Source organism: Eublepharis macularius, chromosome 10, assembly GCF_028583425.1.
Source record: "Eublepharis macularius isolate TG4126 chromosome 10, MPM_Emac_v1.0, whole genome shotgun sequence".
NCBI lineage: Eukaryota > Metazoa > Chordata > Lepidosauria > Squamata > Eublepharidae > Eublepharis > Eublepharis macularius.
Window position 1 is genome coordinate 81,102,409 of NC_072799.1, and position 23,693 is coordinate 81,126,101.

Consider the following 23,693-nt stretch of genomic DNA (forward strand, 5'->3'; position numbering starts at 1 on the left):
GCCCCCCCCCCCAGCCACTGTGGTGTAGTGGTTAGAGTTTCAGAGTAAGCTCTGGGTAGGGTTGCCAGCCTCCAAGTGGTGGCTGGAGATATCCAGGAATTACAACTTTGTGGAAAAAGGCAGTATATAAATGAAGTAAATGAAGAAATGCAGATGAAGATGGGGCAGATAAAAGGTACATTGTTTAGTGGGTTTGAAGAAGAGGAGGATATAAGGAAAGGTGAACATATGGAAGGTGCCAGCAGGGGGAAAGAGGAAATAGTGCAGAGAGGGGGATACAGGAAAAAGTGAAGTCCCCCCACCCCACCCCGGAAAGTCCTTGCAGGTTCCCCAGCATGCAACTGGGCCCAGCTCAGCTAGTACCACACAACTGGGCCATAGGTGAGAGACTGCTGGGAGGGGGAAGAGGGAAAGGTGAAGACAGGGAGGCAGACAAATGTGGATAGGAAGAAGGAAGCAGGGGAAGGGGGAAGAGGCTATGGGAGGCAGGGAAGGGAAAGAGGGCATGTTGGGAGAAGGAAAAATTAGATGCCCCTCACTTTCCCCCCTATAATTGCAAATTATTTGCACAAGAATACACTCAGATGGAATATATCTAGTGTCTTTTGGAGTGTGGACAGTATTTATTCAAGGTACAAGATTTATTCAAGGAAGGGCTTTTTTTCTGGGAAAAGAGGTGGTGGAACTCGGTGGAACTTAGTGGGTTGCCCTCCGAGAAAATGGACACATGGCTGGTGGCCCCGACCCCTGATCTCCAGGCAGAGGGGAGTTGAGATTGGTGCGGAGGGCAATCTCAACTCCCCTCTGCCTGGAGATCAGGGGGCGTGGTCACCAGCCATGTGTCCATTTTCAAGAGGTTCCGGAACTCCGTTCCCTCGCATTCCAGCTGAAAAAAAGCCCTGCTTCAAGGTACATTAAATCTTCTTAGATCCCATTTTATTATTCTAATGTTCAGATGACATAGAGTATCTTGCTCTAGTAGTGACAAATGAATTTTATTCTATGGACTCGAGTGGCTGTGACACACACTAGCTCTGGCACAGATATGTCATGTGAATTTATGCCTTGGGTACACTTGTGACATAGACGCAGAGGCAATCAGCATGAACACTATTCTACATGGTACACTGTGTGAAGTGGTTTTCACATGATATAAGCTGCGTCCATAAGAAGTTTTGTTAGATCACACCAGAGATCCATCTAGTCCGGCACCCTTCTCACACAGTGGCCAACTAACCAGTGAGGGGCTAACAACAAGGCATAGAAGCCAAGACCTTCCCTTGGAACCAGGTTTGATTCCTCACTCCTCGGCTTGAAGCCAGCTGGGTGACTTTGGGTCAGTCACAGCTCTTCCAGAGCTCTCCCGCCCACCTCACAGGGTGATTGTTGTGGGGATAACAACATTGTAAACTGCTCCAAGTGGGTGTTAAGTTGTCCTGAAGGGCGGTATAGAAATCAAATGTTGTTGTTGTTATTCTATATTTGAATCAGTCTTTAAGAAATACTTCCTGATAAGAAAATCCTCATTTTTTCTGAGTAAGAGTTGAAGGGGGAACTCCTTTTTATCCTCACAAGAACCTTGTGAAACAGGTTAGGCTGGGTACAAATAAATCACCCAAAATCACCAACGAATTTGTGTTGCTCTAACCGTTACACCTCACTGGCCCAATTTATTCTCCTTTCCTGTGATTGTCCTTAAAAGAACAGCTTAGAAAAGTTCTGTATTCCATTTCATCTTCAAAGTTCTTCATGCCCCTAAATTACATTTAAGTAAAAACTGAACAATGACATTTCCTTTTACTTGAGGTAAAGGAAGACACTTCCGCAGCTCAGCCATTGACTGTGTATCGCAATCCTTGGTCTTTATTCCAGAAAAAAATATTATTCAGCTAACAAACATGTGAACCAGATAAAGCTGGATCATACATAAATAACCACAAAACAGAAGAAACAGTAAATTGTTGTGACATTCTGGATCTTGCCAAGCAGCGCGGAGAAAGAACCAAGACCCAACCTTGTCCTTTAAAGTTCCACCATCTGTTGTAAGAGCTACTACCCAAACATTTTATCATCTGAGGCAGTGGATACTAACCTTGCAGATGTCAACAGTAGAGGCATTTGTGTGGAAAACTGCTGAAATAGCTACGTTCCACATAGAATGTGTGCTAACACCCTCTGTTACTTGTAGGCAAACGCAGGTGCTGTACATTCCCTTAGCCACCTGCTAAGGGTAGATTTGGAGACCTTTTCACCTTTGATCACGACTGTCCAACTTTGTGAAAGGTCTACTGCATCTAATTTTGAGGTAGCCCCTTTATTTCCAATTAAAACTCTTTGGTCTGGACTGTTCAATGCTTGAGAGAAAATCCTTCTACACGTTTTGCATTTCTGTTCCTTCAATTTTTATTGTAACATTATAACATGGAGGTTATGAGAAAAAACACAGCGAGTTTGATTCCACTATATACTGAAGGCTAAAAATTGTTTATATATGCAGAGATATTTAGCTTCAGCCTTGGGTTTCCTTTCCCAGTTATGTTTTGAAATTAATGGTGCCATCCGAGAACGTTATTCTTACTGTGTTCCTTTTAATTCCTGGCTATGACCTGTCAATCTACACTGTTCAGAAGATCATGTACTTCGATTTGATTGGTTCTTTGTTTACAGAACTGTATGAGATCTTATAAACTGTATACAATTTTTTTCTGTTGATTGAAAGGTATAAAATACAGGTACTGATGCTTTCCTGTATGCGTTCAGTTAATAAACTAACTGCATCAAGGCTTATTGCTAAATAAACCTTTTTACTTGATCACCAAGTTTAAATGCCTTTGAGTTATTTCTCAGACTAATAGTGAAAGGGGGAAAGCTATAATTGGCAAAGGGTGTTTGCTTATTTTCCCAAAAAGTTTGCAGTGGCACAGGGGGAATCAGTGAGAATTGTCAGTCTAGAGCGGCTACAAGCCAGTGTCTGGGAGCTTCCAGAGGCATCTGATTTGCGGGAAATAGAATGTAAGCCACAGCTTGGATTGGCTCTTTGGTTCTTAAACAAAACGTGTTCAGGATTAAGAATTAAGAAATAAAAATATAAAGTTTTGTGGCAGTTTAAATACATTTATTGTGGAATATAGGAAGCAGGAATACATTTTAAAGATTTTCTTTGGTATTTGCTCCATCAGATTAACACGGCCACCTTGCTGGAATTCAGCCACAGGTAATGCATAGGTAAATCCTTCATCCTTCACAACAACAAAAATAAAGCAATGTTCCTTCAGCTTGTTTAAGCACAACTTTCTGCTCTGAACATTCAGTGGGAAAATCATTACTTTTTCAACGTAATATATTCAGCTTTATGTAATAGCATTTCTTCAACACGTTAAGGCAATGTATTTTAATTCAACATGCAAAACCTCTAGCATGCTTATGGTGCACAAAACCTTATGTAATAACAGAAGGTAAGATTCAATTAACAATATCTTTCCCTTCATCAAGTGTTACTGGACTAACTGAAGAGGCATTAGATTTCATTCCTACAGCAGATTTCCTTGCCAGATTTTCAGTGCCATCAGCCATATTTTCCCCTTATAATAACTAGAGTGACTGAGATGAACCTATGGATTCAAAACTAGATCTTGATCCCTAGTCTAAACCAATAGAGATGATCTACTGTTCTGCCCGAGGAGGGATTCTTCCAAAGATTTGGGAGGTCAAGGAACCTCACTTGAGGCAAGAGACTTTGAGAAGATAAATAGGCCTTTAATTGAGAGGGTGAAACCAGGCATACAGCACACCCTTGCCACAGAGGAAACAAAACAGTAGTCCCTTAACTTAGGGGAAACAGTAATCCCTTTAACTTACAGTGCCCAGCACATCCCTGAGTGGCTCCAGTGCAGGGAGCCTGACTAGGTCTCTTCCTTGTGATGTTATACACCGGGCCTCTGCTTACCAGGCACAGCTTCTAGGACCAGCAACACCTGGTAATCTGTTAGGTCATGCCCTGGGGCTACTATCTGCACCTGGCACTCTGGCAGATCCTTTAATCCTTCCTTAGAAGGTCAAAAGGAGGAGGTGATCCTGCAACTACTTATGGCTATGGGTATCTAGTTCTGGTATGCTTGAAGCCAGAATGGGATCACCTGAAAACACCATTCGCTAATCTTCCTTGGGGGTTCTTCCGGAATGGCACTACATCTACAATGAAGGGGGGGAGGTATACTACCTTCCAGGGCTTTTTTTCGGGGAAAAGAGGTGGTGGAACTCAGTGGGTTGCCCTCAGAGAAAATGGTCACATGGCTGGTAGCCCCGCCCCCCTGATCTCCAGACAAAGGGGAGTTGAGATTGCCCTCCGCACCGCTCAGCGGCGTGGAGGGCAATCTCAACTCCTCTTTGTCTGGAGATCAGGGGGGCGGGGCCACCAGCCATGTGACCATTTTCAAGAGGTTCTGGAATTCTGTTCCCCTGCATTCCTCCTGAAAAAAAGCCCTGCTACCTTCTATATTGGTTTACAAGCCAAGCAAAAACACAGCCCCTCCCCCACCTCACTCTGTATTGTTATGAAGCGCAAGACCCATTTCACACACCCCTGCATGGGCATGCCAGGGTCCCCGAAGTGCATGGAAACAGCATGGACTCTACATCACTCCCAGAAATATATGTATTGATTACAATGTTCTTCCACCTGGAATATCCCAAGCTGGCACATTTACCGGATGCCACTGAAATTGCCTAGATCTGTGATAGGGATGGAGCACTGTGGTAAACAAGCAGTCAGTTTTCAGAAGAGGCAAAGGTATACCAGCCAACCCCCAATGGGTTCACCAGCAACCATGATGCTGGAGGGATAAATGAATCGAGCCAAATGTTAATGCCAAGTTGGATGTGAACATCTTCTGGTGACTTGTGCTTATTAACCAGAAATTAAAGGTGGAGCCCGAGCTCTCCCTGCAACCCTGGAGAGCCAGCCATTGCCAGTCAGCGAGTACAAAACCGGCCTTGAGAGGCCAATAGTCTGATTTGGCACAAGGCAGTAATGTAATGTGTAGATATGTAACAAAATATATGCAGCAGGTCACTGATGTGATCTTTTAAGCTAAACACAGAGAGAATGGAAAAGTTCTATGGCGTAATGTTTAAGAGCTTATGATCTTTGTATCAGCCATACACAAAAGGACAGTGCGCTGCTCATTCATACGGATCATATATATCGTGCCTAACTCGCCCTGTTTTTAATTATAAATTAAATCCATAATTGGTCTTTATATATTGTTGCTAGTTTTCAAAATATATGTAAGTATTAAAATAAACATTTTTAAAAAATAAAAACCAGCTATAAGTTTCATCCAGCCACTCCAATTTAACAATAAAAACTGATAACTCCGAAGCAATTTTGAACTTTTACACAACCTGAAAAAAAGTTTCAGCTTCTGGCTTTTAGGTGTTCTTCTTAGACTTTGGTTTTTAAAATGTAGTAGGCTTGAAAAGACCTGTTATAACAATTTAGATTTTATATTGGGATAGTAAATTTTCCTGAGCTGAATTATTTTAGGAAATGGAAGTTTGTCTCCTTTTCAACTGAATCCAGATACCGTTGTTTGGACGAAGAATTAGTTCTGGTACAGGCTCAAGGTCTTCATACTTCTGTCGGGTTTCAATCCAAAAGTTACGCAGGATGGTGGCTAATATAGTCTTTTCTTCCATCTGTGCAAAACGCTGACCTGTATACAAATTGAAAGAAAAGGTAGTTAAAGTTTATTGTGATATTCAAACATTATTATTCATAATGGACTATATCCACTGGTTGTGTCTCAGACAAGATTCTTGGATGGATGGATGGATGGATGGATGGATGGATGGACGGACGGACAGACAGACACAAATCAGGGTCTCTTCCCTTTCACCCCCCACTGCAAAGCACCTGCTTTGCATTCGGGGGGGGGGGGAGTAAAGGCAGATTAGCCCGTTGACATTCTCTGCCTATGGTGACATGGGAACAAACAGCAGAGAACAGACAAGTACTGGAGGGTTCTGGAAGCAAAGGTGAGCCACAGTACAGTTCCCTACACCATGCTAAATTAAGGACAGTAAGTGTGCCTGCAGGGGAGAGATGTTGTCTCCCCCTGTATACTTGGGGAGAGAGGGGGCTTCGGACAAGAGCTTCCTTCCCCCCAAAAGGCAGGGCCAGATGAAATGGGATAGAAGAGGTGTGAGGGATCAAAGATAAAGATCAAATTACTTGATTGTTAACAACAACAACAACATTCAATTTATATATTGCCCTTCAGGGCAATTTAACACCCACTCAGAGCAATTTACAAAGTATGTTATGATTATTCCCACAACAATTGCCCTGTGAAGTGGGTGGGGATGAGAGAGCTCAAGAAGCCGTGACTGACCCAAGGGCACCCAGCTGGCTTCAAGTGGAGGAGTGGGGAATCAAACCTGGTTCTCCAGATTAGAGTCCCACCACTCTTAAGTACTACCCCAAACTGGCTCTCTTAGGCTGATTCCACACACATTGGATAATGCACTTTCAATGCACTTTATCAATCGTTTGAGCTGGATTTTTTGTTCCACACATGAAAAAATCCGTTCCAAATGATCTATAAAGAGAATTGGAAGTGCATTATCCAATGTGTGCGGAATCAGTCTTAGTTTCAATAGCTCTTGAATTTCACATACAAAAAAGTTTAGTTTGGTTTATTTGATATTTAGCCCTCCCTCCATGAAAGCAGGCTCAGGGCACGTAAGAACAAAAAAGAGCATTCAGCCACACCATTGTCACATACAAACTGCCCCCCCTTACTATTAACTCTGGTACTGGAAAAAGTCAAGCAACTGCCTGTTCATATGTAAAGAAGGGGGGCGGGGATGGAGAGGGCCTGGGGGGGGTGACTCAACAAAACCTATGGGGAGTAGCCAGGAATTGTAAATCCTGCCATGGTTTTTATTATTATTATTACTTATTTGACTGTTGTACCGATTCTTTTCAATTAAGAGCTTGAAGCAGTTCACAACAATTACATCAATTTAAAACCAATACAGAACATAATATAGTCATTAAAATCACAATAAAACAACAACACAGTACGAATTCTTAAAACTGCTCTAGTTCCAACTTCAGACTATAAAACCCTACAGATAACACAAAATTACATGTAGATATAACACACAGCAATCAGCTCTATCTCACAATAAGGCTATTCAATGCCCAAAGCACACCGAAACAGTTCTGCCTTGCAGAGTTTCTGAATCATCAACAGGTCCTGCTGGGGGCACGTGTCTTCCTACAGTGCATTCCAAAGGGAGGGTACCACAAGGGAGGTGGAAGAAAGTCATGCCACCTGGGATCGGGAACCACTAGCAAGCCCGTGAAGATGAATGAAGCAGGCTGGGGAGGGGGGTTCATAAAAGGAGAGGCAGGCCTGAAGATTTGAAGGTCCTAGACTGTGAAGGTCTTAAAGATGAGAAATAACCCCTTGAATTGAATTCAGAGACAAACTGGTAACCAGTGCAGCTGCTTCAAAATCAATGTTAAATGAGCTGACCATGGTGACTTGGTCAACAGCTTAAGAAGTCTCTGGAGCGTCTTCAAGGGAAGCCCAATGTAGAGCGAGTTGAAGTAGTTGCATGGATCTATGTGGCATGGTCAGATTAAGACAAATATGGAGAAAGTTGTCAGGCCTGGTAAAGATGGAAAAACACCGTTCTAGCCACCATGGACACCTGTTTGTCCATGGAAGACTTAGAATCAAGCCAAGCTTGATTCTAAGCTTGACTTGAATGCTCGCCCACTTATGGATCCAATTGGTTTCTGGAATGCTCTGCAGGATCCGATACTCCCTGACGGTTTGTTGAATGAGTTGGTGGAAGACTGGCAAGTCCGTCTTTCCGAAGCCATCGACAAAATCGCCCCCGTCACCCTCTTCGTCTCTGCACCAGATTGGCTCCCTGGTATACAGAGGAGCTATGATGGATGAAGGGGGAGCTGAGACGGCTTGAGCGAGTGTGGTGGCAATCTCGAGAGAAAGTTCATCTTATAGGACATTTATAAAAGCCTATGAGATGGTGGTGAAGGCTGCAAAGAAAGGTTTCTACTCAGCTTCCATTGCGTCAGCTAGCTCACACCCAGCAAAATTGTTTAATGTGGTTCAGTTGCTGGTCTCCCTATCAGGAGGAGACCATCAAATTCTGCATTCAGATGTCAGCTGTGAGGCTTTGGGGAGCTTTTTTGCTGACAAAATCTTGTCTCTCCACCGTGACAGAGGTATTCCGCCAGGCATATGGTGGAGGCTAGGTTGGGCCCCCACTGGCCACAGTAAAGATCTGTCTACCACCCTATATATGAGCTTATATGTGAGCTAAACCCTGAAATGTAGTTTTTTATTGTTGCCATCTGAAGAGAAGCTGTTGTATATTTATTGTATAAAGTAGTTTTAATGTTATTTGTATAATGTTTTATCTGGTTTTGGCTGTTATTTATGTAAATTGAAATGTACTCCGGCCTAAGCCCACCTGGTGGGGAGAGTGGACTAAAAATCTGATAAAATAGGTAGATAGATGGATGGATAACGCCCCCCCCCCAACTCTTCATGGAGTCCACAATGGAAAGCTGGTATCTGGCAAATAATGGGAGTGACAAACTCCCCACAACCGAAGTCATTGCATCAAGGAACTGGGCCAGGGAAGAGATATCTTCTTCTAGTTGCTTATCAAGTAGAAGATAGAGTTGGGTGTCCTCAGCATACGGGTGACAACCAACTCCAAATCGCCTAACAACTTCTGCTAGAGGGCCCATATATATCCAGTTTCCAGTTCCAGTAACCTTTATTGGCATAATAAAAGTGTCGAGGGCCCATATATATATTATAAAGCATCGGGCATGAGATCAATCCCAGTGGAACCTGACAATGTAATTACCGTCAGGATGAACCCTGATGAACTACCCTCATCAAGCATCTTGGAGGAAGGAAGTACATTTTTTTTAATGTCTAAAAACACTGATGCCAAACCCCGTTTCCCTCCACACCTCTAGCATGCTGTGCTCTACAGGGTCTTTGGAATTTCCCATAAAAACAGCTTTTTTTCAGACCTTAGTAATATGACAAGATTGTTTTTTAAGAAGGATCTTGTGTCCTAAAAATCCACAGTACCATACAAATATGCTCTTGTACATACCAATGCAGTTTCTGGGACCAGCAGAGAAAGGCACATAAGCATATGAATGCCGTCCAGCTGAATTCTCCGCAGAAAACCGCTCAGGTCGGAATTCCTCAGGCTCTGGGAAGACCTCAGGATCTCTGTGCAGCGCAAAAACCCCGATTAGGACATCTGTCCCCTTTGGTATCTTATATCCTCCTGCCAGAGAAAAAATTCCATTCATGAAAGCACCTCCTCATAAGATGAACTGGATTCACTTATAATCAAAGGGCAGCAATCCACTTACTAATATAATATTCCTCATTTAAAGTACGGGCAAAAAATGGAACAGACGGGAAAAGTCGAAGCGCTTCTTTTATAACACATTCCAGGTATCGCAGTTTCTTCAAATCATCAGAGGTGACATGACGGTTGGAGTCACCTAATAAGGTAAACAAAGGCAGTGAGAGACATACATCTGGGAGGACTGACAAACAGCTGAATCCAGACTGAGAGCCAAGCTAGAAGTGACGAATGACACTTGAATGGCAAGTGAACAGACTCACATGTATCCCTCCTTGTTCACTTGCACTCCACTTGCGCTCCATGCAATTGCATGGAGCGCAAGTGAACAGGGAGGGATACATGTGAGTCTGTTCACTTGCCATTCAAGTGTCATTCGTCATGTCTAGCTTGGCTAAGTCTTCCATCAGTAGAATGGAACTCTTCTGCCATTCCCTGTTCCACAACTACACGAGTGGAAACCCACATCTAAGGGAACAAACCAATGTAACAATCAGGAATCTTACTGAAAAAATGCTATGAAAATATTAAATCTAGTGATGTAAAGTGGTGCAGTGCATATATTAACATCAACAATTATATAAATAATTTATACAATTCAAGCAAGTTCATATGTAGCAGGACTAGGGATTTGCCCAAGGACTTGAAACCAAACAGAATCTCAAGAAGGAAAATTTATTAAGCCGGCTGGCTCAGATGTGATATCATATCACTTCAAAATCTCTGAGCCCCGAATAGAGAGAGTTCAGATGCTGAAATAGTCAAGCTTGCTTACATCACATAGCATGTGGTACATAGTTGATTACAAGTTTACAATATTTTAGCCTCATCATCAAGATCATTGCCCCAGACATGACCTTTTCTTTACACGGCATAAATCAGACATTTCTCTTTAATTCAGCAGTTTCTTTAGCTTTTAAGCAGTCTATTCTGAGATATACAATGCAATATACTTCTTCTTTTCTCAGGCTACAAGTTTCCTGTTCCAACAGTATCTAGCTGACTTGACAGCTATATTTTACTCTGAAGAAGGATTTTATTTAATCTTTCTAAATGTTAGTTAATCAGAACAATATTATAACACTTATTAGTTAATAATCAATATAATATAAAACATTTTCCTTGAGGCTTGCTACACATACAAAATTCAAAGGACAACAGCATAACTCGATAGTCGGCTAAATATAGAAAATGTCCTTGTTTCAGCGGTGGTGCTTAAGAGTTCACAAAGGAGATGACAAAAGAGCCGGACAAACCATGAGAAACCCTCGTTCCTGTTAAATGTAAGTTATAGAATTAAATTTTAGGTAGATATTATCTTCTTGCTTTCTCTTTAAATCACTAAATTTAATATTTTCATAGCATACTTTCGGTAAGATTCTTGATTGTTACACTGGTTTGTTCCCTTACATGTGAGTTTCCACTTGGGTAGCTTTGCTTTGTTTCTAAGGGCACTTCTCTTTTCTTTGTGATTCCCTGTTCCACAGCAGCCAACTGATCTCTACAAAATTCTGTTCCTGGATGTGACGGATTTGGATTCGGCTTAAAAATGCTGAGATTGCCAGGTACTGCATCCGGCAGGAAGCCAGTGGATGCTTGAAACAGCAGCAAGGAGGGGAGGATGATTGACATGTCCCTTCCCCCTTCCATGGCGAGCTGGAAATGGCAGCTGGTTTTAGAATGATAAGCTGACAGTTGGTATTCATAGGATGAGGGACTGAGAGTTGGAACAAACTGAAGAGCATAGTATGGGAGCCTGGCATCTGACCAGAGAGGGTCAGCCAGAGAGTCCTCTGTATGAGGAAGAAAGGGAAAAATATTAAGTTCATGAAATACTGTTAGTCCTTGGACTAAAGTGGGAAAGACTGCACTTACTTTTGTTGAGACACAAGAGATCTGGGAAACTTGTAGTGGGCCAAGGAAGTGAGTAGAAAGGAGTCTCCCCTTCAGCCAAAGGAACAGGGTTATAGCTTTGGTATAACTGTAACTCCTGCCCAGTATCTGAAAAGGGTTTTGATTCAGTGGAACAGCCTGAGGTCTGCAGAAAAAGGGAAGACGTACTGTGTGTGTGCAAAACTGAAGCACCTAATTTGTGAAGGAGTGTCAAACTAAAAAAGAACTCATTTTAAAGATTTTAAGTCTGATAACAATAGTTATTCTAAACTGCTTTTTCTAACAAGAGAGGAGAGACGTTGTGGGTCAAGTCCAAATACAGGCATGATTAATTTCTCCAATTATTAGGAAGCCGTCAGTCAGAATGCCTTTCAAACATTCACCAGCAGCAGCCCAATACTCTTTTTACCTGGAAAAGTAAAAAGGGAACAGCGTATCTCTGCAATGAACAGGTCTTACAAAAGCTGGACATTCAGAGGCCCTGATACACAGATTGTATTAATTAATAATTAATTAATACAATTAAAAAGCTCCCCCCCCCAAGCCTAGTGGAAGGGAAAATGGCTGCTGTAGGGACACTGACTGGGAAAACGGCTGCGGTGTTGATGGGACAAAGAAAATCTGAACTTACCAGCCCACATCCAGGCTTTGCTGCCATCTTTCCCAAAACTGTGCAGTAAAGTATGTTTTGGGAAGAGTGAAGGAAGGCCAGGGAAACCCAGGTGGGTGCATGATTGCACCATGATGTTGTGGGGAAGGGGAGGGAATGTTTTTCAACAGCATTAAATCTAGAGCACGTGACCCATTTGGAAAGGTCTAGGATTATCTGTTTGGCAGCAGCTAGGTCACAGGCTTTCCCTGTGGTAGGTCCATTTCTCTGGAAAGGCCTACCAGAGTATGGAGGGCACCTTCACTAGCTGCATTCAAGGTGTGTACAATGTTTTTATTCCAGAGGACATCTGGTGGAAGATAAACCGTTTGGGTAGATTTGGCTCCATTTTAAACTGCGCATATTGGTTTTTAACTGCCTTTTCATTGCATATTGTTCTTAATTTGTCGCTGGATGCTTAGTTAGCTACCATGAGTCTGAGAAGGTAAAATGGGGAAATAAATATTTTAAACAAATAACATTTCCATGTGTTAGAAAAGAATGTCCATGCATCCTTTTGAGTAATTGTAAAACGGTATCTATTCCTTAATGAATATGCAAAGCCTGTGCAAGCCATCCCACCCCGAGAGTCTGCATCTCTTTAAGTGCTTTCTATGCAGAGTTCTGGGTAATATTACTTTACATCTCACTGTCCCCAGTTGACACCTGCATGCCCCGAGGAGAGAGAAACATACCAAAAACTTCGTCCAGTTCACGGTGAACCTTTCGTTGTGCTTCCGGATAGCGGGCAAGCAAGTAGATAGACCAGTTCACAGCAGCAGCTGTCGTATCGTGGCCCTAGGAGGGCAGATTTTTACTGGAGTGAATATGCATGTTCTCGGGCACCACTTCCACAGAGGGATAATGGGTATGTTACATTTTAAGGAGTTTCAATGTTTTTGAAGTTTAGTAATTTCCTACATTTCAACAAAAAGACAGACAGACACTGTTCTGAATTTCTCTAGCGTGTGAGAATTCTTTCTTAAAGTGGCTATCAGTGCAGCCCTAAGCTGGAATTAAGTCCTTCTGAATCCAATGAAATCAAGAGATTTGTCAGAGGTTGATACAGATTTGAACTGCAGCTTTACTTCTGGAATCCATCCTGTCCAGTCAAAACCAATGGGAAGAATTAAACACATAATGCTTAATTTTCACACTGGAGTTAATAGACTTTCAAAGAGCATATCTTAGCTTGAACAATACCCAATAATTTTTTTTATATGCAAGAGTGACTCAGAGAAGGAAACTGCAGAACAGGAAAAAGCAAAACAGTAGAAGAAATGACAATGGTATAATTTTAGAAAGTTGTCCTTTGTACGGCTGGATCCACTATGCAATGCCTTCGACCAGTTTCTTATGCAACAACAAGACTCTAAAGCTCACAACCCCTACCTCAAACATGAATGTGTCCACTTCTTCTCGAATATCCCGGTAGCTCAGCTTCTTCCCATCATCGTCAGTGGCATTAAGAAGCAGATCAAGGAAAGCTCTCCGCACTTTGCGCCCACTTTGCTCTCCAGTGCTGATTGCATCACTTTGATTTTCTAGTTCACGAGCTTTTTCTGCAATAACCTTTAATAGATATTTTTAAAAATCACATCTTCGATTACATACTCCTGTGCGTACCCCATGCAATTCCATATAAAAATCAGTAGCCTCTGTGCCCTACATACTGTATTCTGAAGTCACAAAAGGTTTAATCGGCAAATCTTTGAGAACTATAACAGTGAATCTTGATGAGGGGACTTTGCTATTTCTGATTATGCAGGGAACATTCAGCAACTTACATTATCAGTAAAATTGTGAAGGATCTTTAGCTTCTTGTAGTGTTCTCTTCCATCTTTGAACAAGAGATACAAAAGATCAGCCCATTTCCATGGAGTTCTCTGTCTCTGATGAACCAACTCACTCATCCTAGAGTAACACATGACAGCATTAAGATGTATCTTGTTCTACAGATTAAGTTCTAAAGTACAAAGAATAACCTGCTTTTCTCGGTAGTGGGCTGAACAACAGAGAATCATGTAAAAAGGCAGCCGTGACATGTCGTTGCAACAGATTCACATGGCCCCAGTTTAAGTATTTGAAAAGAGGGAGCAGAGTTAAAACAACGTGCCGGAACGGCATGGCGACCTCTCCTTCCCAACAAACAGAGAACTCCAGTGTGAACAGGGCCTCTGCAGGAATACCTGACCACAGTCGTGGTTTGTATAAAACTTCTCTTCCTTCCCAAAAAACTGAATGGAAAGGAAATCAAACTCTGGTGAAAATATCTCAGTGAGTCAATGGGAAAATTTATGGACTAAAGAAATTAAATTTACAGCTTGCCAAATGTTAAGAGAAAATTGGTACAAAATGTTTTTAGATGGTATATCACACCTATGAATGTATGAATACGTGCCAATGGCAAAATTAACTTCTTATATGCATAACAGACCAAATATTGCAAAAGCTTGTAAGGATTATAGCAAAAAGTATTGGAAATGCCAATGTATGGATGCAACTTTCTATCATATGTGGTGGTCATGTAAAATGGCAAGTATACAGATACAGTATACAGTATGTGTGGCGCCCTTAAGTCATAGCTGACTTTTGGCAACCCCTAGCGGGGTTTTCATGGCAAGAGACTATCAGAGGTGGTTTGCCATTGCCTGCTTCTGCAGCTCTGGTCTTCACTGGAGGTCTCCCATCTAGTTACTAACCAAGGCCAACCCTGCTTAGCTTCTGAGATCTGATGAGATCAGGCTCACCTGGGCTATCCAGGTCAGGGCACCGTATAAAGATGCAAAAGATATTGAAGTTTTGCTTTGCACTGAACCCTAAAAGTATATCTTACTATATAATTGAGTAAGCGTGTTTCAGACAACTCACTTTATACCCTGGTGCACTACCAGAAGGCGCTGCTGCAGAGGAAAGCCCAGGTAACTCACCATATTGCTCCAGAAACATGCTGTGGTGGGAAACCCAGGCAGGGAACAGGAGCGGAGCAGGTGGCAATGCCCTCCCTGTGCCTTAACCCAGCTGGTATTAGGTACAGAGCAGGTGGCAATGCCCACCCCCCTTCAGCCAGCTGGTATTAGAAGTGGAACAGGTAGCAATGGCCAGCCCTTTCAGGCAGCTGGTATTAGGAGTGGAGCAGGAGGCAATGCCCACCCTCTGCTTTAAACCAGCTGATATTAGGAGTGAAGCAGGTGGCAATACTCGCCCCCCCCCTTCAGCCAGCTGGGATCAGGGGCAGAGCAGATGGCAATGCCCTTCCCCCCTTCCCCCAGCTTGGATAAGGAAGAGAGCAGGTAAATATGCCCACTCTCTGCCTTCACCCAGCTGGTATTAGGAGTGAAGCAGGTGGCAGTGCTCACCCTCACCTTAACCCAGCTGGTATTAGGAGCAGAGCAGGTGACAGTGCCCACCCCCACCTTAACCCAGCTGGTATTAAGAGTGGAAGTGGTGGCAATGCCCATCCTCACCTTAACCCAGGTGGCATTAGGAGTGGAGCAGGTGGCAATGCCCACCCCTTCCTTAACCCAGCTGGTATTAGGAGCAGAGCAGGTGGCAATGCCCATCCTCTTTCACCCAACTGGGATCAGGAGTGGAGCAGGTGGCTATGCCCATTCTCTGCCTTAACCCAGTTAGTATTAGGAGCGGAGCAGGTGCCAGTGCCTGCCCAGCACCTTCACCTGGGTGGTATCAGGCACAGAGCAGAAGGCAATTCCCTTCTTCCCTTCCCCCAGCCGGGACAAGAATTGGAGCAGGTCACAATGCCCACCTTCTTCAACTTTCTGGAATAAGGCATGGAGCAAGTGGCTCTGCCCACCCCATCTTCACCCTGTTGGAATCAGGCACCAAGCAGGCAGCAATCTCCGCCCCCCTTCAACCTGCCAGAATCAGGAGCAGAGAAGGTGGCAATGCCCACACCCCCTTCACCCAGTTGGGATCAGGAGCAGAGCATCCTGTCAGGATCAGGCAAGGAGCAGGAGGCAGTGTTCACTCCTCCCTTCACCCAGCAGGGAACAGATGGCAATGCCCACCCCCCTTCACCCAGCTGGGATCAGGAGCAGGCAGCAATTCCTGCCCCCCTTCACCCAGCCATAATCAGGCGCAGAGCAGAAGGCAATGCCCGTTTTCCCTTCACCCGGCTGGGATCAGGAGTGGAGCAGGTGGCAATGCCTGCCCCCCTTTACCCAGCCTGTATCAGCTGTGCAGCAGGTAGCAAAGCCCACCACCCCTTCATGTTGCTGAGATCAGGTCTTGATCAGGTGGCAATGCCCACCCCCCTCCTTCACCAGCTGGGATCAATGATGGAGGAGGAGGGAATGCCTGCCTGCCTGCTCTCCCCTTTCTAGAGCCCATTGTACTTTCCCCCACAACGGGCTTTATTTCTAGTTATTAAATATTTTACCAAGCAACATAATGAAAGAGCATAGCAAACTTTTTAAATATACGGTGACAGTGGCGAGAGTAGTGTATGCAACAAAATGGAAGGTAGAATCCTGTCCAGATATAACTGATTGGATGAATAAATTGTATGAATGTGCCTTAATGGCAAAATTCTTATATGCATAAAAGACCAAATCAATAATTTCAAGAAAAATGGAAAATTCTTTTTGAAAATGCAGCTATAAACTAAAGAGAACTTAATATAAGTAATATTAAAATAGATCAATTGCTGAGCTAAATAGTTAAGTTGCATGCTAACATGCTAAACATAATAAGATTGAATATAATGTTGACTATAAAATACAAAACATAAAGTATCTTAAGTATGTTTAGGGATGGAGAAGGGAAACATGTAGTTTCATTATTCTGATTTTTTTTGCCTTTATTTCATTGTTTAAAAATTAATTTTTTTTAAAGAATGGAAAGGAAATCATGCAAACTAAACTTCTGATTAAATGGGTATCCATGTGGAAAATTCTCTTTATACTTACTTCAGACTGCAAATGTGCCGGGGCGGGGGGGGGGGGGGACTTGCAGATCTTCATCACTGTGAACCAGGCTCTCCATGCAAATCATGGCAGCCAGTAAGAGTCGTGACTTGGCAAACATTAACTAATAAACATTCTGTCACTCTCTTTAGCACTTTATTTTATTTTCATGTACCATCATTTAAAATTTTTTATTAGGGCTAGGGACCTCAAAAATATGAAGTGGCCTGCACCTCTCTGGACATCTGAGCATCCTCTACAGAAGTTTACAGAAGTTTTGAAGCCATGGGAAAGAAAAAAGAATTTCTGGGAAAAAATAGAAATTTAGGGGGAAACTAAAATATATGCAATACCTGCTTTCCTGTCAAACCTAAACTTCTTTAATTGATTTAGCAATATGAAATGCATCATTTTAAACTTAGTTTATTTTAAACTTACTTAGTTAGTTGACCGTACTAATCTCACACTGTGTAATCTGCCTTGAGTCTCAGTGAGAAAAAAAGGTAAAGGCAGTCCCCTGTGCAAGCACCGAGTCATTACTGACCCATGGGGGGACGTCGCATCACATATTCTTGGCAGACTTTTTGTTATGGGGTGGTTTGCCATTGCCTTCCCCAGTCATCTACACTTTACCCCCAGGAAACTGGGTACTCGTTTTACTGACCTCAGAAGGATGGAAGGCTGAGTCAACCTTGAGCCGGCTACCTGAACCCGGCTTCCACCAGGATCGAACTCAGGTCGTGAGCAGAGCTTGGGCTGCAGTACTGCAGCTTACCACTCTGCGCCACAGGGCTCAGTGAGAAAAGTGGACTATAAATGACATAAATAAATATAAAATGGCATTATTTGACCTATTTATGGAACATAAAAGTATCAATGTTTTCATTTTCTATAAGAAAAAATGCAAGTATACACACATACTTGAGAAAACCTGCATGTATCTTAATTTTTTGCTATCTATGTAGGAAAAAATAGAAGTAGAAAGTAGAAAATGAATTCAGCAATAAACAGAAGAAAGTGTACTATTTGGACAGAAACACTCTCATACTGTTACAATAGGCCAAAGTACCAGAATATCTGGATATTAACTTATTAATATTAAAAACATTGAACTCTTTAACAATGTATTTTCGTTAAATACAGTATAGCACATTGTTGCCAAAATTATTTACATTTAAACCCCCCAAAACCTTGAAAATGTTATTTGTTTACAGTATACACAGCTAAAGCTGTAGATTGTGTTACATAAAATTTTTCATACAACATAATTTGAGTAAAAGCAGTTTTTCATTTCAATAATTCCCAACGGGGAAAAAATCAGGAGGTTTTCCCAACGTTCCCCCACTGGAAAAATTGAAAAAGCCCTTGGACCTTTTTCATCCTGTACATTTTGCAGGTGAAAAAACTTGTTTTGAGAAGCATTTTACTCATTCTAAAAGAGAAAACATTTCATAGGTTTTTCCAGTACTCTCCTAATTGTCCCAACTATTCCATCAGAAAAACTTTAAAAAGTCTTCTGGGACCAAACTTGAGTTTGCAATGGCGATGGCAAAACTTACTTCACTGATGATGAGAGAAAAGACATCTACATTTTTGGCTGAATGGAAACAATTTATTGACTTTTTATATGAAATAGATAATAACTATAGATCGACCACTAATCCACTTTTTACACCAGATCTGTGGAATACCGAAGTTTGTGGCGGGTCCCGCCCTCAGACTAGAATTGGGCCAGCATTCTACTGAAGCCAGAGCTTGGATTTTGGCTCTGAACATGAAACTTAAAGTAATGTTCTCAGAGAACAATAGCTTATTGTTTTACTTAAAGCATGAGAACTATTCTAGTGCATGGAGCCAAGCAATTGAAGGAAAACTGAATATTTTATAATGTACAGAGGATGTAATCACTGCTCTAGGATGGTCTTCAGCTTGTAAAACCATTAAGGAATTAATTTTGAAGATAGATATGAACAGCACCATCTATAGAGCTAGGAGAGTTTGTTCTTCCCTTTATATGGGAAGTTTTACAACTCCAACATATTTGTTTGGCTTAACAGTCCCTAAATATAGATGAGCAATTATGCTTTTAAGTCTAAAAGCGCTACCCTCTGCAGTCTCTAAAGACCGCATTCTGGGTGTAGCTTTTCCAAACAAATATTGTGGCTGTGGTCTGGGTGTTATCGAAACTGTAACCCATGTTTTATTTGAACGCCCATGGTACAACAAGGTGAGACAGAAATGGATCAAACCCCTGACATTACATTGGGCAGATTTTACACCCAATATTTTACTCCCTAAGTTACTAACAGACTCAAGAGTGGAAAATTTACTCATTTTAGCTAACTTTTTAGTTCAGGCCATGGGAATTCGGACAACTTATAAGAAATCACTCCTTTTGTAGTTTGTGGACTAACTTTCTCTGGCCTGAATTCTTACTTTCTTCCTCATATTTTCTGTTGCTACTTAAGACTTATAGGTCAGAAGAGTAGAGCAAGAAAGAAAGAAAGAAAGAAATGAAATAGATAATAATGATTTGATGATATCTGGATTCATAGAGTAAGAATCATGAAAAATAGAAAAAAGAGAATAAGCAAAACTTTGAAAATAATATATAGTTGTTGTGGAGAAAATCAGAACTCTTTGTAGTTTAGTTTTTGTCTTTTTCTTATCTTTCTAAACTGTATTTTCTTTTTATTATCATTAGCTGCTTGTCTTGTTTGTTATTTCATGTTTCTATGTATCATTAGTGTGGTTTTTTTAGATTGTTGTGTTTTTTATCTTTTATGTTTACTGTTTATAGCTTAAATAAAATTTGTAAATCAACAGTTTTTTTAAAAAGTCTTACGGGGGGATTTCCCCTGAATTTCTCTGGGCCTTCACATCTTTATCCCACTCACGGAGAGGCCCAGTTCACACTTGGGGTTATCCTGCATGGTGCAAAGTAAGGCTCATATCAAGCTTACTAAGTTCCTGCTAGTGGAAGGGGATCCCCTGTGACCAGTGCGCACTTCCCATCCCCACTGAAAATGGAGAAATATAGGGGGAAATGGCAGGGAATGTGGGGAAGTCCTCCTTCAGGTGGGGAAGAAGTAATGAAAGTGCTGTTGTGCTGTGCAAATCCGCGTCCTTGCCTCCACAATAGTCGATGTGTTCCAAGTTGCAATCTCTCCCCTGGAGTAACAAGGAGGACGCTGTTCCCAGCCCAACAAAACGCTAGCAATTTTTGTTTCACGTGATAAAGCTTTCTCAGGGGCTTTGTGTTTCAATTCATTTCTAGGCATAGAACTAGTCTGGAGCCAGTGTGACGGCAATTCTCTCCGTCTTGAATGTTTACTATCAGGTTGGAACATTCTTTGGAGTTGAGAACGTATTATGGACTACTGGTGGATGTAGACAGAGAGACATTGTTTTGTATTGATTTGTACATATGTAATTCCACATGTAGTTCTACATTCATTGACTGTGTATTGGTTTAAGTAGACTGTGTATTGGTTAAAGTATTCACTGTGATAGATAAAAACAATTTTTTCAAGTGGCAGTGATTTATATATGATGTTAGAAGGGTGATTTAGCAGTAAGCAGACACTATTGGATTTTGTATACAGTTTAAATTTTTGGGGAGACCCTCTTGGCAATGGTTTTCTACAGTCTTTCCCATAGTTTTTGTTAGAGAATGTGGGGGAGCAGGAAGCATCTTGTCTCACTCATGTCACTCTTCTTGCACACTGGGAATTATGTCAGCGCATTGCTGGCAACTTCATTACATTGCTGACAAGGCCTCACCCCCTGGGGAAAACATAACTTGTAGCCTAGTAGACCTGTAAAAAACACCCTATCCACCCCCCACCCACCTCCCCACATTCCCAGCACCCGTAACTACCTTTGGAAAGAAGGTGGTGGAGGAAGGTGCCATCAAGTCAAAGCTGACTTATGACAACCACTTCTGGTGTTTTCAAGGCAAGAGACTTGAGAAACTGCTTGCAAGACAGGCCCAAAGCTCATTCGGGCACATGGACTTAAATGCATAGTTGCCAACACAATAGTGAAAGCGGTGTGTAGAAAGAAGATTGCTGGCTGGTGTCTTGTGAGATGAGAAGAACATTTAGCTTGCACAACTACTCCCGCTCCTTTCCAAGTGGCTCTTCAGCACAACTGACCAGAGAGCCAGTTTGGTGTAGTCGTTAAGAGTGCGAGACTCTAATCTGGAGAGCTGGGTTTGATTCCCCACTCCTCCACTTGAAGCCAGCTGGGTGACCTTGGACTAGTCACAGCTCTCTGGAGCTCTCTCAGCCCCACCCACCTCACAGGGTGTTTTGTTGTGGGGATAATAATGGCATACTTTGTAAACTGCTCTGAGTGGGCATTAAGTTGTCCTGAAGGGCGGTATATAAATCTATTATTATTATTATTATTATTATTATTATTATTATTATTATTATTATTATAGCAGCTTGTGTTCTAACTTATGTCTTCTGTCCTGACTACAATGATGGGGAAGAGGAATTTCTATCTATTCTTCCCTGCCACTGCAGGTCCTTCTTTTGCCTCCATGCTCTTCATGAAGGTCCAGTGACCCTCAGGAACGAAATTACAGCAAACACAGAGGGCTGCAGAAGAGGAGGAGGTAGGAAAATCCTGCTCCCCATAGGACATGGGCCTAGGATTTCAGAGGAACAAATATTCATAGTTCTACATACCTATAGACAGACTGAACATATTCTGAGTCCTTATTGTTTTGGGCGCCTACGTTCTTTCCCATAGCAGTTTCTAGAAATAGGAAAGAGAAAGAGAGACAAATTAGCAAAATAATCACCTACCTATACACTGAAAATGAGCTGTTCCTATCCATTTGTTTATAGGTGACTGCTTCTTTTTCTAACTGCTGGTTAAATTGCAGAAGCCACACACATATTCAAGAATTAGCCACTTCTTTTTCTCTGATCTATTTCCACATTCTGGTCTGAATGTAGCTGATTCTTTCCCCCATTCTCAGATCAGATTTAAAATTTCTTGTACATACCATGGCCAAAAGGAATCGCTGAACAGAAACAAAATAGATCAATGAAAAGTAACATCTTTTGGTGTAGTGTTAAGAGCAGCAGGACTCTAATCTGGAGAGCCAAGTTTGATTCCCCACTCCTCCGCTTGAAGCCAGCTGGGTGACCTTGGGTCGGTCCCAGCTCTCTCAGAGCTCCCTCAGCCCCACCCACTTCACAGAGTGATTGTTGTGAGGATAATAATAACATACTTTGTAAAACCTCTCTGAGTTGGCGTTAAGTTGTCCTGAAGGTGGAATATAAATTGAATCAAAAACAGTCCAGTAGCACCTTTAAGACTAACCAATTTTATTGTAGCATAAGCTTTCGAGAATCAAGTTCTCTTGATTCTATTATATTATATTATATTATATTATATTATATTATATTATATTATATTATATTATATTATATTATATTATATTATATTATATTATATTATATTATATTATATTATATTATATTATATTATATTATATTATATTATATCAAGAGAACTTGATTCTCGAAAGCTTATGCTACAATAAAATTGGTTAGTCTTAAAGGTGCTACTGGACTCTTTTTGATTTTGCTACCACAGACTAACACAGCTAACTCCTCTGCATCTATAAATTGAATGTTATTATTCTCTATTATAACATGAGCTAAAAATGTTTAGATATTTTATTATTACATCATTTCCATAGCAACTAATAAGAATTGAGCAGTATTTACCACAGATTATATCAAGAGTGCACAAAGTAATGTATAAAAAGCAATCAAAGGGCTCTTTGTCCACATGTTTTTCAAGTTTCTCAACAAGAATACTGGCTTGTTCATTCATCACTTCTAGGAAGTCTGCTAAGATGGTGAAATGGAAGGTGGGAGTTAACATCTTTCTTCTGGTCCGCCATTTGCTTCCAGAACTGCAAAAGAGAGATTTTAAAATAATCCCTGAGATTTGATGCGACTGGTAAAGATTACTGTGATATAATAGATCTGGTCTTCAAGAAACCTGACTAATAACTGCGAGACACATTATTCTGTCTGTCTCAGGTCTATTTACCAACTTTATAACCCATGGATTTTCGGCTTACTGGATTGGCCAGCAACAGATCACATTTATCTAACCTCCAACCTATTTACTGCTACAGCTTTCAGCCCAGAACATCCAGTCCAAAGCTCAGCATCCTGGCTTTTACCCCTGTATCTTCTCCTTACAGACTGTATACATGGAACATATAGGCTCTCTCCATTTGATTTGGAACCTCATTTTCCCAAATATTCCTCATTACAAGGAGGGATCTGATATGCATACACTTCCTACACACGTAGACTTGTGAGCTGGTAGTCACACGTAGATGGGGGCACGGCCAGCATTCTCATGTCCACTCCCTTCTATTTCACTTTGAGGACAGTGCACGCTGGCTGCCCAAGTTCTAGTTTGGTGTAGTGGTTAAGAGCAGCAGGACTCTAATTTGGAGAGCCGGGTTTGATTCCCCACTCCTCCACATGAAGACAGCTGGATGACCTTGGGTCAGTCACAGCTCTCTCAGAGCTCTCTCAGTCCCACCCACCTCACAGGGTGATTGTAGTGAGGAGAATAACACATTTTGTAAACCGCTCTGAGTGTCGCATTAAGTTGCCCTGAAGGGCAGTAAACAAGTAGGAGGTTGTTGTTATTTGAGTTACACGCAACATAATCAATAATAAATAAAGATTGCATGTTATCATTGATTGGTCTTACTAAGCTGATACAAGTTTCCACCAGAG

The 23,693-nt window shown here is 41.8% G+C and overlaps 1 protein-coding gene across 1 annotated transcript in view; it reads right to left on the reverse strand.

Moving 5' to 3' along the window:
- Nucleotides 1–4,395: 4,395 nt before the first annotated feature.
- Nucleotides 4,396–23,693, reverse strand: part of LOC129336663 (cytochrome P450 4V2) — a 35,713-nt gene continuing 16,415 nt past the window's right edge. Inside the window, exons 4-11 of the mRNA XM_054989930.1 lie at nt 22,656–22,846; nt 21,603–21,672; nt 13,768–13,894; nt 13,373–13,552; nt 12,676–12,778; nt 9,443–9,577; nt 9,175–9,354; nt 4,396–5,714 (exon numbers count right to left, since the gene is read on the reverse strand). Of these exons, the coding sequence (XP_054845905.1) occupies nt 5,542–5,714; nt 9,175–9,354; nt 9,443–9,577; nt 12,676–12,778; nt 13,373–13,552; nt 13,768–13,894; nt 21,603–21,672; nt 22,656–22,846 (1,159 nt within the window). The 3' untranslated portion in view covers nt 4,396–5,541. The remainder of the gene's footprint in view (nt 5,715–9,174; nt 9,355–9,442; nt 9,578–12,675; nt 12,779–13,372; nt 13,553–13,767; nt 13,895–21,602; nt 21,673–22,655; nt 22,847–23,693) is intronic.